Here is a 17,726-nt window from a genome sequence, read left to right as displayed (position 1 = left end):
ATGCCCACCCCAAATCACACCCTGACCAAACCAAATAGAGACATAAAAAGGCTCTCTAAGGTCAGGGCGTGATATTCCTTGAGTTTGGGTTACAGTGGTCAGGTATTCTGCCATTGTGTACTCTTTGTTCAGGGCCAAATAGCATTCTAGTTTGCTCTGTTTTTTGTTAAATTCTTTCCAATGTGTCAAGTAATTATCCTTTTGTTTTCTCATGATTTGGTCTAAATGTGTTCCTGTTTCTGTTCTGGGGCTCTGTGGGGTGTGTTTGTGTTTGTGAACAGAGCCCCAGGACCAGCTTGCTTAACCTCTCTAGGTTATGTGGGACGCCCACCTCGTCAACAGCCAGTGAAACTGCAGGGCGCAGTAACAAAAAGCAGAAATATAGATAAAATTAATCACTAACCTTTGATGATCTTCATCAGATGACACTCATAGGACTTCATGTTACACAATACATGTATTTTTTGTTCGGTAAAGTTCATATTTATATCCAAAAATCTGAGTTTAGGCAAGACGCTACTGTATCACTTGGCAAAAAGCCTGAGAAAATGCAGAGCGCCAAATTAATATTAATTACTATGAAAATTACTATAAAATCAAACTTTCATTAAATCACACATGAAAGATACCAAATTAAAGCTACACTGGTTGTGAATCCAGCCAACGTGTCAGAATTCAAATAGGCTTTTCGGCAAAAGCATACGATGCTATTATCTGAGTATAGCACAATAGTAAACAAAGGGAGAGAAGCATATGTCAAGCCTGCAGGCGCGACACAAAATGCAGAAATAAAAATATAATTCATGCCTTACCTTTGACGAGCTTCTGTTGTTGGCTGTCCAATATGTCCCATAAACATCACAAATGGTCCTTTTGTTCGATTAATTCCGTCGATATATATCCAAAATGTCCATTTATTTGTCTCGTTTGATCCAGAAAAACACAGGTTCCAACTTGCTCAAACGTGACGACAAAATATCTCAAAGGTTACCTGTAAACTTTGCCAAAAAATTTCAAACTACTTTTGTAATATAACTTTAGGTATTTTTTAACGTTAATAATTGATAAAATTGAAGACGGGATGATCTGTGTTCAATACATGATTAAAACGAAATGTAGCATGCCTTTTGGACATGCACTTCAATCAAACACGACACCTGGAGTGACTCGACTTCAAGATGGCCGTATTTCTTCATTACACAAAGGAATAACCTCAACGTATTTCTCAAGACTGTTGACATCCAGTGGAAGCCGTAGGAACTGCAAGCAATTCGCTTAGAAATCTGGTTTCCCAATGAAACCTCATTGAAAAGGCAGTGACCTCATAAAAAAAAGAATCTGAATAGTTTGTCCTCGGGGTTTCTTCTGCTAAATAAGTTCTGTTATACTCACAGACATGATTCAAACAGTTTTAGAAACGTCAGAGTGTTTTCTATCCAAATCTACTAATAATATGCATATCTTATCTCCTGGGGATGAGTAGCTGGCAGTTGAATTTGGGTATGCTTTTCATCCAAACGTGAAAATGCTGCCCCCTACCCTAGAGAAGTTAAGGGACTCTTCTAGGTTAATCTCCTTTTAGGTGGTTGTAGAGTTTAACGGCTAATGAATTTGGATAATTAGCGGGTATCGGTCTAATTCAGCTCAGCATGCATTATTTGGTGTTTTACGTTGTACACAGAGGATATTTTTGCAGAATTCTGTATGCAGTCTCAATTTGGTGTTTGTCCCATTTTGTGAATTCTTGGTTGGTGAGCGGACCCCAGACCTCACAACCATAAAGGGCAATGGGGTCTATAACTGATTCAAGTATTTTTAACCAGATCCTGATTGGTATGTCAAATTTTATGTTCCTGTTGATGGCATAGAAGGCCCTTCTTGCCATGACTCTCAGATCGTTCACAGCTTTGTGGAAGTTACCTGTGCCGTTGATGTTTAGGCCAAGGTATGTATAGTTTTTTGTGTGCTCTAGGGCAACGGTGTCTAGATGGAATTTGTATTTGTGGTCTTGGCAACTGGGCCTTTTTTGGAACACCATTAATTTTGTCTTACTGAGATTTACTGTCAGGGCCCAGGTCTGTCAGGGCCCAGGTCTGTCAGGGCCCAGGTCTGACAGAATCTGTGCAGAAGATCTAGGTGCTGCTGTAGGCCCCCCTTGGTTGGTGACAGAAGCACCAGATCATCAGCAAACAGCAGACATTTGACTTCAGATTCTAGTAGGGCCAGGCCGGGTGCTGCAGACTGTTTTAGTGCCCTCGCCAATTCTTTGATATACTATTTTCTACTATACATATGTCATTCCAGATTAGTTTATTATTTTGTTGATCGCGATATTCATATATTAAAATCTTTATTATTTTTTTTCACTTAAAATAAATATATATATATACACTGCTCAAAAAAATTAAGGGAACACTTAAACAACACAATGTAACTCCAAGTCAATCACACTTCTGTGAAATCAAACTGTCCACTTAGGAAGCAACACTGATTGACAATACATTTCACATGCTGTTGTGCAAATGGAATAGACAAAAGGTGGAAATTATAGGCAATTAGCAAGACACCCCCAATAAAGGAGTGGTTCTGCAGGTGGTGACCATAGACCACTTCTCAGTTCCTATGCTTCCTGGCTGATGTTTTGGTCACTTTTGAATGCTGGCGGTGCTTTCACTCTAGTGGTAGCATGAGACGGAGTTTGTGCAGGAGGAGCACTGCCAGAGCCCTGCAAAATGACCTCCAGCAGGCCACAAATGTGCATGTGTCTGCTCAAACGGTCAGAAACAGACTCCGTGAGGGTGGTATGAGGGCCCGACGTCCACAGGTGGGGGTTGTGCTTACAGCCCAACACCGTGCACGACGTTTGGCATTTGCCAGAGAACACCAAGATTGGCAAATTCGCCACTGGCGCCCTGTGCTCTTCACAGATGAAAGCAGGTTCACACGCACATGTGACAGACGTGACAGAGTCTGGAGACGCCGTGGAGAACGTTCTGCTGCCTGCAACATCCTCCAGCATGACCGGTTTGGCGGTGGGTCAGTCATGGTGTGGGGTGGCATTTCTTTGGGGGGCCGCACAGCCCTCCATGTGCTCGCCAGAGGTAGCCTGACTGCCATTAGGTACCGAGATGAGATCCTCAGACCTCTTGTGAGACCATATGCTGGTGCGGTTGGCCCTGGGTTCCTCCTAATGCAAGACAATGCTAGACCTCATGTGGCTGGAGTGTGTCAGCAGTTCCTGCAAGAGGAAGGCATTGATGCTATGGACTGGCCCGCCCGTTCCCCAGACCTGAATCCAATTGAGCACATCTGGGACATCATGTCTCGCTCCATCCACCAACGCCACGTTGCACCACAGACTGTCCAGGAGTTGGCGGATGCTTTAGTCCAGGTCTGGGAGGAGATCCCTCAGGAGACCATCCGCCACCTCATCAGGAGCATGCCCAGGCGTTGTAGGGAGGTCATACAGGCACGTGGAGGCCACACACACTACTGAGCCTCATTTTGACTTGTTTTAAGGACATTACATCAAAGTTGGATCAGCCTGTAGTGTGGTTTTCCACTTTAATTTTGAGTGTGACTCCAAATCCAGACCTCCATGGGTTGATAAATTTGATTTCCATTGATAATTTTTGTGTGATTTTGTTGTCAGCACATTCAACTATGTAAAGAAAAAAGTATTTAATAAGAATATTTCATTCATTCAGATCTAGGATGTGTTATTTTAGTGTTCCCTTTATTTTTTTGAGCAGTGTATATGTTGAAAAGGGTGGGGCTTAAGCTGCATCCTTGTCTCACCCCACGGCTCTGTGGTAAGAAATGTGTGTGCTATTTGCCAATTTTAACCGCACACTTGTTGTTTGTGTACATAGATTTTATAATTTTGTATGTTTTCCCCTAACACTGCTTACCATCAATTTATATAGCAGATCCTCATGCCAAATTGAGTCAAAATCTTTTTTGAAATCAACAAAGCATGAGAAGACTTAGCCTTTGTTTTGGTTGCTTGTTTGTCAATTAGGGTGTGCAGGGTGAATACGTGGTCTGTTGTACTGTAATTTGGTGAAAAGTACATTGTTTTCACTGAGGAAATGTACGAATTTCCCCAATGTTGCTGTTGAGTCATATCCCACAGTAGTTATCTCTCTCTCCATCTTGTATTTCTCTCTATCCCCATTTCTCTCTCCATCTCTCTCTCTTTATACCTCTTCTTACTAAGTGATGATCTCCTATGTTAGGAACATACAGTACCATTCCACATACAGAATCCAGTCAAAAGTTTGAACACAACTACTCAGTCAAAGGTTTTTCTTTAGTTTGAATATTTTCTACATTGTAGAATAATAGTGAAGACATCAACACTATGAAATAACACATATGGAATCATGTAGTAAACAAAAGTGTTACATTTTACATTTGAGATTCTTCAAAGTAGCCTCTTTTTGCCTTGATGATGGCTTTGCACACTCTTGGCATTCTCTCAACCAGCTTCACCTGGAATACTTTTCCAACAGTCTTGAAGGAGTTCCCACATATGCTGAGCTCTTGTTTCCTGCCTGGTGTGTGTTGGGTCATTGTCCCACTAAGCACAAAACAGATGCGTGTCACTGCAGAATGCTGTGGTAGCCATGCAGGTTAAGTGTGCCTTGAATTCTAAATAAATCACTGACAGTGTCACCAGCAAAGCACCCCAAACCATCACACCTCCTCCTCCATGCTTCACAGTGAGAACTACACATGCAGAGATCATCCGTTCACATACTTTTTGTCTCACAAAGACACGGCGGTTGGAACAAAAAATCTCAAATTTGGACAGATTTCCACCGGTTTAATGTCTATTTCTCTATTTCTTGGCCCAAGCAAGTCTCCTCTTATTATTGGTATCCTTTAGTAGTCGTTTCTTTGCAGAAATTTCACCATGAAGGCCTGATTCTCTTCTGAACAAAGGAAAACCAAAGTTCTAAAGGATGAGCCTAATATAGTGTATAAGAGGTCATACAATACATTTTGAGAGTTACCTGTCTAACAGAACACTCAGGGTTTTTTAAGCTTTAGCCCCACCCTTCTCTTTAAGGATTCACATGTAAGGCCATGTACTAAACAACCGAAGAGTTCAAGACTAAAGGCTGGCTTTTATACTACGGGTGTGAAGATCAATTTAATCTGGAGTGCCAGAGTGTCCTCTAGGCGTTCATAAACTCAGATTGTCCGTTTTTAAATTCAGAGCGTTTTGCTCTCAGAGGAGTAGGGTTGATCCGAGCGTTCTGACCTAACAACGGCAGTCATGCACCCAAGCTAACTGGCTAACTGGCTAACGTTGGCTAGCTTACTAGCTACTTCCAGACACAAATGAGAGAACAGCTCACTCTGACCATTTTACTCGCCCTAGCAGAATCAAATCAAATCAAATGTATTTATATAGACTTTTTTACATCAACTGATATCTCAAAGTGCTGTACAGAAACCCAGCCTAAAATCCCAAACAGCAAGCAATGCAGGTGTAGAAGCACGGTGGCTAGGAAAAACTCCCTAGAAATACCAAAACCTAGGAAGAAACCTCGAGAGGAACCAGGCTCTGAGGCATGGCCAGTCCTCTTCTGGCTGTGCCGGGTGGAGATTATAACAGAACATGGCCAAGATGTTCAAATGTCCATAAATGACCAGCATGGTCAAATAATAATAATCACAGTAGTTGTCGAGGGTGCAACAGGTCAGCACCTCAGGAGTAAATGTCAGTTGGCTTTTCATAGCCGATCATTCAGAGTATCTCTACCGCTCCTGCGGTCTCTAGAGAGTTGAAAACAGCAGGTCTGGGACAGGTAGCACGTCCGGTGAACAGGTCAGGGTTCCATAGCCGCAGACAGAACAGTTGAAACTGGAGCAGCAGCACGGCCAGGTGATCTGGGGACAGCAAGGAGTCATCAGGCCAGGTAGTGCTGAGGCATGGTCCTAGGGCTCAGGTCCTCCGAGAGAGAGAAATAAAGAAAGAGAGAAAGAGAGAATTAGAGAGAGCATACTTAAATTCACACAGGACACTGGAGAAATACTCCAGATATAACAGACTGACCCTAGCCCCCCAACACATAAACTACTGCAGCATAAGTACTGGAGGCTGAGACAGGAGGGGTCGGGAGACACTGTGGCCCCATCCGACGATACCCCCGGACAGGGCCAAACAGGCAGGATATAACCCCACCCACTTTGCCAAAGCACAGCCCCCACACCACTAGAGGGATAACTTCAACCACCAACTTACCATCCTGAGACAAGGTCGAGTATAGCCCACAAAGATCTCCGCCACGGCACAACCCAAGGGGGGGGGGGGGGGGAGACAGGCAGACCACGTCAGTGACTCAACCCACTCAAGTGACGTACCCCTCCTAGGGACGGCATGGAAGAGCACCTGTAAGCCAGTGACCCCCCCCCCCCCTGTAATAGGGTTAGAGGCAGAGAATCCCAGTGGAGAGAGGGGAACCGGCTAGGCAGAGACAGCAAGGGCGGTTCGTTGCTCCAGAGCCTTTCCGTTCACCTTCACACTCCTGGGCCAGACTACACTCAATCATATGACCCACTGAAGAGATGAGTCTTCAATAAAGACTTAAAGGTTGAGACTGAGTCTGCGTCTCTCACATGGGTAGGCAGACCATTCCATAAAAATGGAGCTCTATAGGAGAAAGCCCTGCCTCCAGCTGTTTGCTTAGAAATTCTAGGGGCAATTAGGAGGCCTGCGTCTTGTGACCGTAGCGTACGTGTAGGTATGTACGGCAGGACCAAATCGGAAAGATAGGTAGGAGCAAGCCCATGTAATGCTTTGTAGGTTAGCAGTAAAACCTTGAAATCAGCCCTTGCCTTAACAGGAAGCCGACCATTTTACTCGCCCTAGCAGAACTGTTTAGGTTGTTTTTTTTTGTTAGAAAATGTTTCTCCCCAATTTTCGTGGTATCCAATCGCTAGTAATTACTATCTTGTCTCATCGCTACAACTCCCGTACGGGCTCGGGAGAGACGAAGGTCGAAAGTCATGCGTCCTCCGAAGCACAACCCAACCAAGCCGCACTGCTTCTTAACACAGCACGCCTCCAACCCGGAAGCCAGTCGCACCAATGTGTCGGAGGAAACACCGTGCACCCGCCCCCCTTGGTTAGCGCGCACTGCGCCCGGCCCGCCACAGGAGTCGCTGGAGCGTGATGAGACAAGGATATCCCTACCGGCCAAACCCTCCCTAACCCGGACGACGCTAGGCCAATTGTGCGTCGCCCCACGGACCCCCCGGTCGCGGCCGGCTGCGACAGGGCCAGAGACTCTGGTGGCACAGCTAGCGCTGCGATGCAGTGTTGTTTTTATGTTATCGTTGGTGACTGTAACTGTACTGCTGGCAAGAATGTAGTTACGCTTTTTTGCCAACGTTTACTGACACCGGCCATATTCATGTTGAACATTCAGAAATTCGTCTGTGTTCTGGCACACTCAGATGAGTATGCTCTGAAATCGGAGTAGATAGCCAGAGAAAATTTACCAGGTACGTTTTTCGACAGTTGCCGCAGGAACATCATAAACATTCTATTGAAATAGTTACTTGCATATTGGAGTCTTTTGTTTAGACATGTAGCTAGCTGAACAATGAACTATAATCCCAACTCATAACGTTTCTACCCTGCATGAATCTGCTGGTAGCTAACCAACCATGTTCAATGTTAACTAGCTAACATTAGGTTATAACTAGCAATGCAAATGGCTCTGAGATACGAATAATATTACTACACTGATCATACACATAACGTTAGCTAGCTAGCTAACAGTACACTTTAACTTGAAATGAAAACTACTTTCTGACCAAATGTGAAACGTGTAATAACTGAGACTGTAGCTTACCCATATACATGGATGGACGCTTCTCTCTCTCTGTCGCGGTTGCCATGGTTGCCCTTAGTTTGAAGATGTAATCCGGACAGGTGTTTTATACAACAGCCTTCTGTGTGATCTTTTTTCAACTCTGTCTGCATATTTGTAATCAAATGCCAGAATTTTCTGCATCTCCTTAACTATCATACTCTAATTCCACTGATTTCAAAACTCGGTCCTCCAGAAAGTGGAGAGCAACAATTATGAAGTTCTACTACGTGATATCTTTCAAACAGCCGCGTTAGAAAAGATTACCTAGACATACTGAGCAGCTCATATTATAGACAGAAGCGTTCTATATGGCAGACCAATCCGAACTCATCTATCGGCATGTGCAGCTTACTCATTATCTCAGCCAATCATGGCTAGCGGGAAGGTTGCTGCCTTCTCCATGGCTAAACCAACTAGACTCGTAATTGAACAATTGTATTTATATTTACAGATGGCATACACCTGCCTTAGACCATTTTAGCCTACTGAGCTAAAGAATAGGCAATATTTCTGGAAGCTTACATGAGTTTTCTTGCTGCAATGTGTACCAGTACCAGTGTGTTAGATGAGAATGGAGAAATATGGTGTGTGTGTTTCCAGGGGCACATGGTCTCCACTGTTTAATGTTTTTTTATGGAGCTTCTCACCTGTTCATTATGGTCTCTGAGTCTCTGAGAGCTCATTAGCGTAGCCTTTGAGCTCTGGACTCACAATCACCTTAACGACACACCTTTAAACTTAGCCTGTTAGCCTGGAAGCCTGTTAGCCTTCGATCCCGTTAGCCTGCTAGCGACATGCCTATAAACGAACCTGCTTGCTTGTTAGCGACACCTATAAAAACTGCTAGACTGTTAGAGCAGCCGTATATTTTTGCTTCTTGCATCATTAAATACAATGTTGTTTCAGTATGCTAGTTATCAAATTGTATTTGTCAGATGTTAGATACTGTTGTTTTAATACAGTGATCTGATTAGCTGATAGGATCGTTAAACCCAGCTAGCCTGTTAGCAAGCCTAGCATAATATTAGCACCTTGTTTAACTTGGTCGTGATTTTATGAATGGCTTGCTTTATTAAACACACCATGTTATTTTAGCATTATATGGCTAGCATCATTAGAAACTGTATTGTACTAACACAGTAGCCTAATGGTAATAGCAATAGGTTTAATTGAACTCAGTTCTAACGCACACTTGTAATGCAAATAGCAACTGGCTACATTGAACACTGTTGTAACACTAATAGAATTTAGCTTCATTGAACAGGTAATGCTAATAGCAGCTAGCTTGATTGAACACTGTTGTAACGCTAATAGCGTCTAGCCTCATTGAACACTGTTGTAACGCTAATAGCGTCTAGCCTCATTGAACACTGTTGTAACACTAGTAGCGTCTAGCCTCATTGAACACTGTTGTAACACTAGTAGCATCTAGCCTCATTGAACACTGTTGTAACGCTAGTAGCATCTAGCCTCATTGAACACTGTTGTAACGCTAGTAGCATCTAGCCTCATTGAACACTGTTGTAACGCTAGTAGCATCTAGCCTCATTGAACACTGTTGTAACGCTAGTAGCATCTAGCCTCATTGAACACTGTTGTAACGCTAGTAGCATCTAGCCTCATTGAACACTGTTGTAACGCTAGTAGCATCTAGCCTCATTGAACACTGTTGTAACGCTAGTAGCATCTAGCCTCATTGAACACTGTCATAACGCTAGTAGCATCTAGCCTCATTGATCACTGTTGATCACTGTTGTAACGCTAGTAGCATCTAGCCTCATTGAACACTGTCGTAACGCTAGTAGCATCTAGCCTCATTGAACACTGTTGTAACACTAGTAGCATCTAGCCTCATTGAACACTGTCGTAACGCTAGTAGCATCTAGCCTCATTGAACACTGTCGTAACCCTAGTAGCATCTAGCCTCATTGAACACTGTCGTAACCCTAGTAGCATCTAGCCTCATTGAACACTGTTGTAACACTAGTAGCATCTAGCCTCATTGAACACTGTCGTAACGCTAGTAGCATCTAGCCTCATTGAACACTGTCGTAACCCTAGTAGCATCTACCCTCATTGAACACTGTCGTAACCCTAGTAGCATCTACCCTCATTGAACACTGTCGTAACCCTAGTAGCATCTAGCCTCATTGAACACTGTCGTAACGCTAGTAGCATCTAGCCTCATTGAACACTGTTGTTAACAATAGCTGTTGTTAATATGTCTCAGTCTGGTGTTAAAACTCTCACACTCACAGAAGCACTCACCTGGTTATTAAAACCCTTTATTTGATAGTGGTCATTGGTTAAAGTTCCGTCTTTATTTTTCAACCTCTGTCACTCTCTCTCTCTCCAGGACTCGTGTGAGATGGCCCCCCCCACACCCCCAGAGGAAGTTGACCCCTCCCCTCGCAGGAAACGGGGCCGGCGGAAAATGGAGCCTCTGGAGCCGAAGGACCCCAACATGGAGGCAAGAACTCCACTTAGCTGGTCTGCAGCGTGCCTGTATAACAATAAGATGGTCATTCAGCAAAGACAGACAGGCAGACAGGCAGACAGGCAGACAGGCAGACAGACAGGCAGACAGACAGACAGGCAGACAGACAGACAGACAGACAGACAGACAGACAGACAGACAGACAGACAGACGTAGCTAACGTGCGTGTGTGTGTGCAGGGGGAAGGCAGCAGACAGACAGACAGACAGACAGACAGACAGACAGACAGACAGACAGACAGACAGACAGACAGACAGACAGACAGACAGACAGACGTAGCTAACGTGCGTGTGTGTGTGCAGGGGGACGGCAGCAGACAGACAGACAGACAGACAGACAGACAGACAGACAGACGTAGCTAACGTGCGTGTGTGTGTGCAGGGGGAAGGCAGCAGACAGACAGACAGACAGACAGACAGACAGACAGACAGACAGACAGACGTAGCTAACGTGCGTGTGTGTGTGCAGGGGGAAGGCAGCAGACAGACAGACAGACAGACAGACAGATGTAGCTAACGTGCGTGTGTGTGTGCAGGGGGAAGGCAGCAGACAGACAGACAGACGTAGCTAACGTGCGTGTGTGTGTGCAGGGGGAAGGCAGCAGGCTGCGCAGAAGGCCGGTTCCCAGAGAGACCTTTCAGGCTGGAGATCCTTTTTACATCAGCAGGAGACAGAGAGACAAGTGGATCAACCGCTGGAGTAGAGAGGTAGGAGAGAGAGAGAGGGAGAGAGAGAGAGAGAGAGAGAGGAGGGAGAGGAGAGAGCGAGAGGGAGAGGAGGGAGGAGAGGAGAAGGAAACAGAGAGACAAGTGGATCAATCGCTGGAGTAGAGAGGTAGGGAGTGCGAGAGGGAGGAGAGGGAGAGAGAGAGCGAGAGAGGGAGGAGAGAGAGGGAGGAGGGAGTGAGAGAGGGAGGGAGGAGAGGAGAAGGAGAGAGAGAGGGAGAGGAGGGAGAGAGAGAGAGGGAGGGAGAGGAGGGAGAGAGAGAGAGAGAGAGGGAGAGCGAGAGGGAGAGGAGGGAGGAGAGAGAGGGAGAGAGCTAGGGAGAGGAGAGAGAGAGAGAGAGAGAGAGAGAGAGGGAGAAGAGAAGGAGAGAGAGGGAGAGGAGGGAGAGAGAGGAAGGAAGAGAGAGTACTTACGTGTGTGTGTGTGTGTGTGTGTGTGTGAGGTTAACTAGTTCCAGATACAGTGGTGTAGTATTGCATCCAGCTGTGGTCTCAGTCCTCTACAATACAGCCTTCTCGTTCACAACCCAATATATTGACTACCTGCTCAAACTGCACAGACAGGGGAGGGAGAGTTTGTGTCAGGGGAGGGAGAGTTTGTGTCAGGGGAGGGAGAGTTTGTGTCAGGGGAGGGTGAGTTTGTGTCAGGGGAGGGAGAGTTTGTGACAGGGGAGGGAGAGTTTGTGTCAGGGGAGGGAGAGTTTGTGTCAGGGGAGGGTGAGTTTGTGTCAGGGGAGGGAGAGTTTGTGACAGGGGAGGGAGAGTTTGTGTCAGGGGAGGGAGAGTTTGTGTCAGGGGAGGTAGAGTTTGTGTCAGGGGAGGGAGAGTTTGTGTCAGGGGAGGGTGAGTTTGTGTCAGGGGAGGTAGAGTGCGTCAGGGGAGGGAGAGTTTGTGTCAGGGGAGGGAGAGTTTGTGTCAGGGGAGGGAGAGTTTGTGTCAGGGGAGGGAGAGTTTGTGTCAGGGGAGGTAGAGTGCGTCAGGGGAGGGAGAGTTTGTGTCAGGGGAGGGAGAGTTTGTGTCAGGGGAGGGAGAGTTTGTGTCAGGGGAGGGAGAGTTTGTGTCAGGGGAGGTAGAGTTTGTGTCAGGGGAGGGTGAGTTTGTGTCAGGGGAGGGTGAGTTTGTGTTTCATGAGAACATATGTTCAGTAAAATAGTTGTCTGAGTAAATCACACACCTCACTACTGACCAATTACAGACAGAGAGATAGAGAGAGTTTCTGAGCTCTGATGTCTGGTGTGTAAGTGAAACATTTTGATATTCTGATCAGTATGTATTTTCAAGTTGTATTAGTTGTACTGTATGTATGGTACACATCGTCCAATGTATTAGTTGTTTGTATGTATGGTATACATCGTCCAATGGATGCTTGCTTGTAGGCTCTTTCTGGACAGTGCAATAAGAAATTATAAAATATAAGAATCGTTAAATGGTAAACGGCAGTAGAATATAATAAACATTTTAGCATAAGTATAATGCAGGAAGGCACAATTTATAATCCAATATTTACACATGTTTTGGGGAAGGAGGGGTGGTGTGGTGTGGTGTATGTGTGTGTGTGTATCTTGGGATGTTATTTAAAACAGGAAGTGTTTCGTGTAGGTGTGTGTGTGTGACTTTGTTAGGCAGCAAAATAATTATATATTTTTTATATATTACAGTATACTTAAATATCCCAAAGATTCACATAACATACTTCAAATACGAGATTACTCTTAAGTCAATACACAGTGCTTTTGGAAAGTATTCAGACACCTTGACTTTTTCAACATTTTGTTACGGTACAACCTTATTCAAAAATGTATAAAATAAAAATCACATCAATCTATGCATAATACCTGATAATGAAAAATAAAAACAGGTTTTTAGAAATATTTGCTAATTTATACACATTTTTTAAACAGAAATATCTTATTTACATAAGTATTCAGACCCAATGGTCACTCTGACAGCTACAGAGTTCCTATGTAGAGATGGGATCTCTATGGAGATGGGATAACCTTCTCTGTGTACATTCAAGGGTGCTGCCCTGTTTTGAGCCAATTTTCCTAAGTCCCTTTTTGTGGCACCTGACCACACGACTGAACAGTAGTCTAGGTGCGACAAAACTAGGGCCTGTAGGACCTGCCTTGTTGATAGTGTTCTTAAGAAGGTAGAGCAGCGCTTTATTATGGACAGACTTCTCCCCATCTTAGCTACTGTTGTATCAATATGTTTTGACCATGACAGTTTACAATGCTTTTAGTTTTAGAAATATTTAGGACTAACTTATTCCTTGCCACCCACTCTGAAACTAACTGCAGCTCTTTGTTAAGTGTTGCAGGGATTTCAGTCGCTGTAGTAGCTGAAGTGTATAGTGTTGAGTCATCCGCATGCATAGTGGCATGTCGTTAGTGAAGATTGAAAAATGTAATGGGCCTAGACAGCTGCCCTGGGGAATTCCTGATTCTACCTGGATTATGTTGGAGAGGCTTCCATTAAAGAACACCCTCTGTGTTCTGTTAGACAGGTAACTCTTTATCCACAATATAGCAGGGGGTGTAAAGCCGTAACACATACGTTTTTCCAGCAGCAGACTATGATCGATAATGTCAAAAGCCGCACTGAAGTCTAACAAGACAGCCCCCAAAATATTTTGTTGTGAAGGATGGAATAAGCTAGCTAACTAGCAAGACACCTAGCTACTACAACTTCTTCAACATAATACTGCTCGTTTTGTAGAAATGATTGGTCAAATACCAATCAGATTAAAGGTATTGTTTATTTCAAGGTCTTTACTTCAGCTGGACAGCCTGACCTTTATGGGCCAGTAAAAAGTATACAGTGGCTTGCAAAAGTATTCACCCCCCTCTACGTTTTTCCTATTTTGTTGCCTTAAAACCTGGAATTAAAATACATTTTGGGGCGTTTATACCATTTGATTTTCTCTTGTGAAACAAACAAGAAATAAGACAATAAAAACAGAAAACTTGAGCGTGCATAACTATTCACCCCCCAAAAATAAATACTTTGTAGAGACACATTTTGCAGCAATTACAGCTGCAAGTCTCTTGGGGTATGTCTCTATAAGCTTGGCACATCTAGCCACTGGGATTTTTGCCCATTCTTCAAAGCAAAACTGCTCCAGCTCCTTCAGTTGGATGCGTTCCACTGGTGTACAGCAATCTTTAAGTCAAACCACAGGTTCTCAATTGGATTGAGGTCTGGGCTTTGACTCGGCCATTCCAAGACATTTAAATGTTTCCCCTTAAACCACTCAAGTGTTGCTTTAGCAGTATGCTTAGGGTCATTGTCCTACTGGAAGGTGAACCTCTGTCCCAGTTTCAAATCTCTGGAAGACTCTGGTTTCCCTCAATAATTTCCCAGTATTTAGCACTATCCATAATTCCTTCAATTCTGACAAGTTTCCCAGTCCCTGCCGATGAAAAACCACCCCACAGCATGATGCTGCCACCACCATGCTTCACTGTGGGGATGGTATTCTCGGGGGGGATGAGAGGTGTTGGGTTTGTGTCAGTCATAGCATTTTCCTTGCTGGCCAAAAAGCTCAATTTTAGTCTCATCTGACCAGAGTACTTTCTTTCAAATGTTTGGGGAGTCTCCCACATGCCTTTTGGCGAACACCAAACGTGTTTGCTTATTTTTTTCTTTAAGCAATGGCTTCTTTCTGGCCACTCTTTGGCCACTTGGTACCAGAAGGTAGCCTAGGGGTGGCAGGTAGCCTAGTGGTTAGAGCGTTGGACTAGTAACCGAAAGGTTGCAAAATCAAATCCCCGAGCTGGCAAGGTAAAAATCTGTCGTTCTGTCGTTCTACCCACTGTTCCTAGGCCATCATTGAAAATAAGAATTTATTCCTAACTGACTTACTTAGTTAAATGAAGGTAAAAAAAAACAGCTCTGTGGAGTGTATGGCTTAAACTGATCCTATGGATAGATACTCCAATCTCTGCTGTGGAGCATTGCAGCTCCTTCAGGGTTATCTTTGTTGCTTCTCTGATAAATGCCCTCCTTGCCTGGTCCGTAAGTTTTGGTGGGCGGCCCTCTCTTGTGAGGTTTGTTGTGGTGCCATATTCTTTCAATTTTTTAATAATGGATTTAATGGTGCTCCGAGGGATGTTCAAAGTTTTGGATATTTTTTTATAACCCAACAATGAACTGTACTTCTCCACAACTTTGTCCCTGACCTATTTGGAGAGCTCCTTGGTCTTCATGGTGCTGCTTGCTTGGCGGTGCCCCATGCTTAGTGGTGTTGCAGACTCTGGGGCCTTTCAGAACAGGTGTATATATACTGAGATCATGTGACACTTACATGGAACCCAAACCGGCTGCGCGCGTGCGTCATCGTGCGCTATTGTGCATAAATGTATTTTGCCCCCCCACGCCAAACGCGATCACGACACGCAGGTTAAAATATCAAAAAAACTCTGAATGACATTAATTTGGGGACAGGTCGAAAAGCATTAAACATGTATGGCAATTTAGCTAGCTAGCTTGCACTTGCTAGCTAACGTTAATTTGTCCTATTTAGCTAGTTTGCTGTTGCTAGCTAATTTGTCCTGGGATATAAACATTGAGTTGTTATTCTACCTGAAATGCACAAGGTCCTCTACTCCGACAATTAATCCACACATAAAACGGCCAACCGAATCGTTTCTAGTCATCTCTCCTCCTTCCAGGCTTTTTCATCTTTGAACTTATATGGTGATTGCATCTAAACTTTCATTGTATTACCACGACAACCGTCAACAAAGTTCGTCTTTCAATCACCCACGTGGGTATAACCAATGAGGAGATGGCACGTGGGTACCTGCTTCTATAAACCAATGAGGAGATGGGAGAGGCAGTACTTTCAGCGCGCCAGAAATAGGAACGACATCTATTTTAGCCCTTGGCGTCGCAGACGCTCGTTGGCGCGCGAGCAGTGTGGGTGCAATAATTGAATAACGTGTCCGGTCTGGTCAGCATTTTAGATTGCTTTGTTGACTTTATTTAACTAAATTATGTGACTTCTGAAGGCAATTGGTTGCACTTGATCTTATTTAGGGGCTTCATAGCAAAGGGGGTGAATATATATGCATGCACCACTTTTTACGTTTTGTATTTTTATTTTATTTTTTGAAACAAGTAATTTTTTTCATTTCACTTCACCAATTTAGACTATTTTGTGTTTGTCCATTACATGAAATCCAAATAAAAATCTATTTAAATTACAGGTTGTAATGCAACAAAATAGTAAAAACGCCAAGGGGGATGAATACTTTTGCAAGGCACTGTATTTCGTTGTATTTCACTAATATAGCCTTCTCAAACAACCGGCTCAAACAGAGAGGGATGCTATGTTAGCTAGCTGGCTATGGCTATCCAACACTGGAACTCTTCCAAGTCAAGGCCTTTGGTTTTATCATTTTTTGCCACCGGGTTCCGCCGGTGTAACTGCTAAACTGCTTACTGACTGTACACTGTACTGCATGATTGGGGTGGGTTTACTAAAGTGGTAGTTGTTTTAGCTATGTTGACTATTATGTTAGCTAATATGGTGACAACGATGTAGGCTGTGTGTAGCGGGTAGTGGTTATGATATGAAGGTTTTGATATGAAGGTTTTTTCGCAAACAGCTGATGTGTTGTGCACTGAAGTTCACAAGTGAAGGGAAAAGGTGAGAGTAGGAGAGTGTAGATGCAAAAAAAGGAAGTATACAACGATCAAAATGATCATGCTGTTTGTACGTGGCTGCTATGAAAGTGAACTGTGTTTGCATGTGGTCAGGGGTGTATTCATTCCACCGATTCTGTTGAGAAACGTTTCTTAAACGGAAGCAAACGGAACCAAATGGGGATAAACATACCTGAATTTGTCCAATAGAAACTATTGTATGCAACTGTTGATTACACCCTAGATCAGCTAGATGCAGGCAAGAGTGAGCAAGGCGGTATTGAATATGTTACTGTTTGTCACCTTGATTACTCAAATGTTTCTCTCGACCTGTGTGCACCTACATTGTAAACTTTCATTCGTAAGCTACGTTGTAGCAACCTCATGATGGGTGTCGGGACAATTTGAGTATCATGTAGTAGTCTAAACCTATCAATGTTACATTGAACTGGGTGGATGGAATATGAATGACAGTCATCCAACATGCTGTAATAGAAATAATAAGGCCATGCTCATACATTTTTTATCATCACCGACCGCCATTGATGGAAACCTATTTCATGAAGTTCCCGACAAACAGTTATTGTGCTGACGTTGTTTCCAGAGGCAGTTTGGAACTCGGTAGTGAGTTTCCAGAGGCAGTTTGGAACTCGGTTGCAACTGAGGATAGATCATTTGTACTCGCTACCCTCTTCAGCACTCGGCGGTCCCGTTCTGTGAGCTTGTGTGGTCTACCACTTCACGGCTGAGCCGTTGTTGCTCCTAGACGTTTCCACTTCAACATTGGCTTCATTTACAGTTGATAGGGGCAGCTCTAGCTGGGCAGAAATGTGACAAACTGACTTGTTAGAAAGGTGGCATCCTATGACGGTGTCACATTGAAAGTCACTGAGCTCTTCAGTAAAGCCATTCTACTGCCAATGTTTGTCTATGGAGAGTGCATGGCTGTGTGCTCGATTTGAT

General features: G+C 44.1%; 1 protein-coding gene across 3 annotated transcripts in view; it reads left to right on the top strand.

Moving 5' to 3' along the window:
* The window catches only part of LOC139555916 (DNA (cytosine-5)-methyltransferase 3A-like), a 112,663-nt gene that overhangs the window by 15,314 nt on the left and 79,623 nt on the right, over positions 1-17,726 (top strand). For 2 of the 3 annotated variants that reach the window (XM_071369286.1, XM_071369287.1), the window contains one exon: positions 10,249-10,362. In XM_071369286.1, the coding sequence (XP_071225387.1) occupies positions 10,249-10,362 (114 nt within the window). Of the gene's footprint in view, positions 1-10,248; positions 10,363-10,979; positions 11,097-17,726 lie in introns of all 3 variants that reach the window. The other variant, XM_071369288.1, reaches the window with a different exon arrangement.

This window comes from Salvelinus alpinus, chromosome 27 (genome assembly GCF_045679555.1).
Source record: "Salvelinus alpinus chromosome 27, SLU_Salpinus.1, whole genome shotgun sequence".
Taxonomy (NCBI): domain Eukaryota; kingdom Metazoa; phylum Chordata; class Actinopteri; order Salmoniformes; family Salmonidae; genus Salvelinus; species Salvelinus alpinus.
This window is presented reverse-complemented; position numbering and strand designations above follow the sequence as displayed.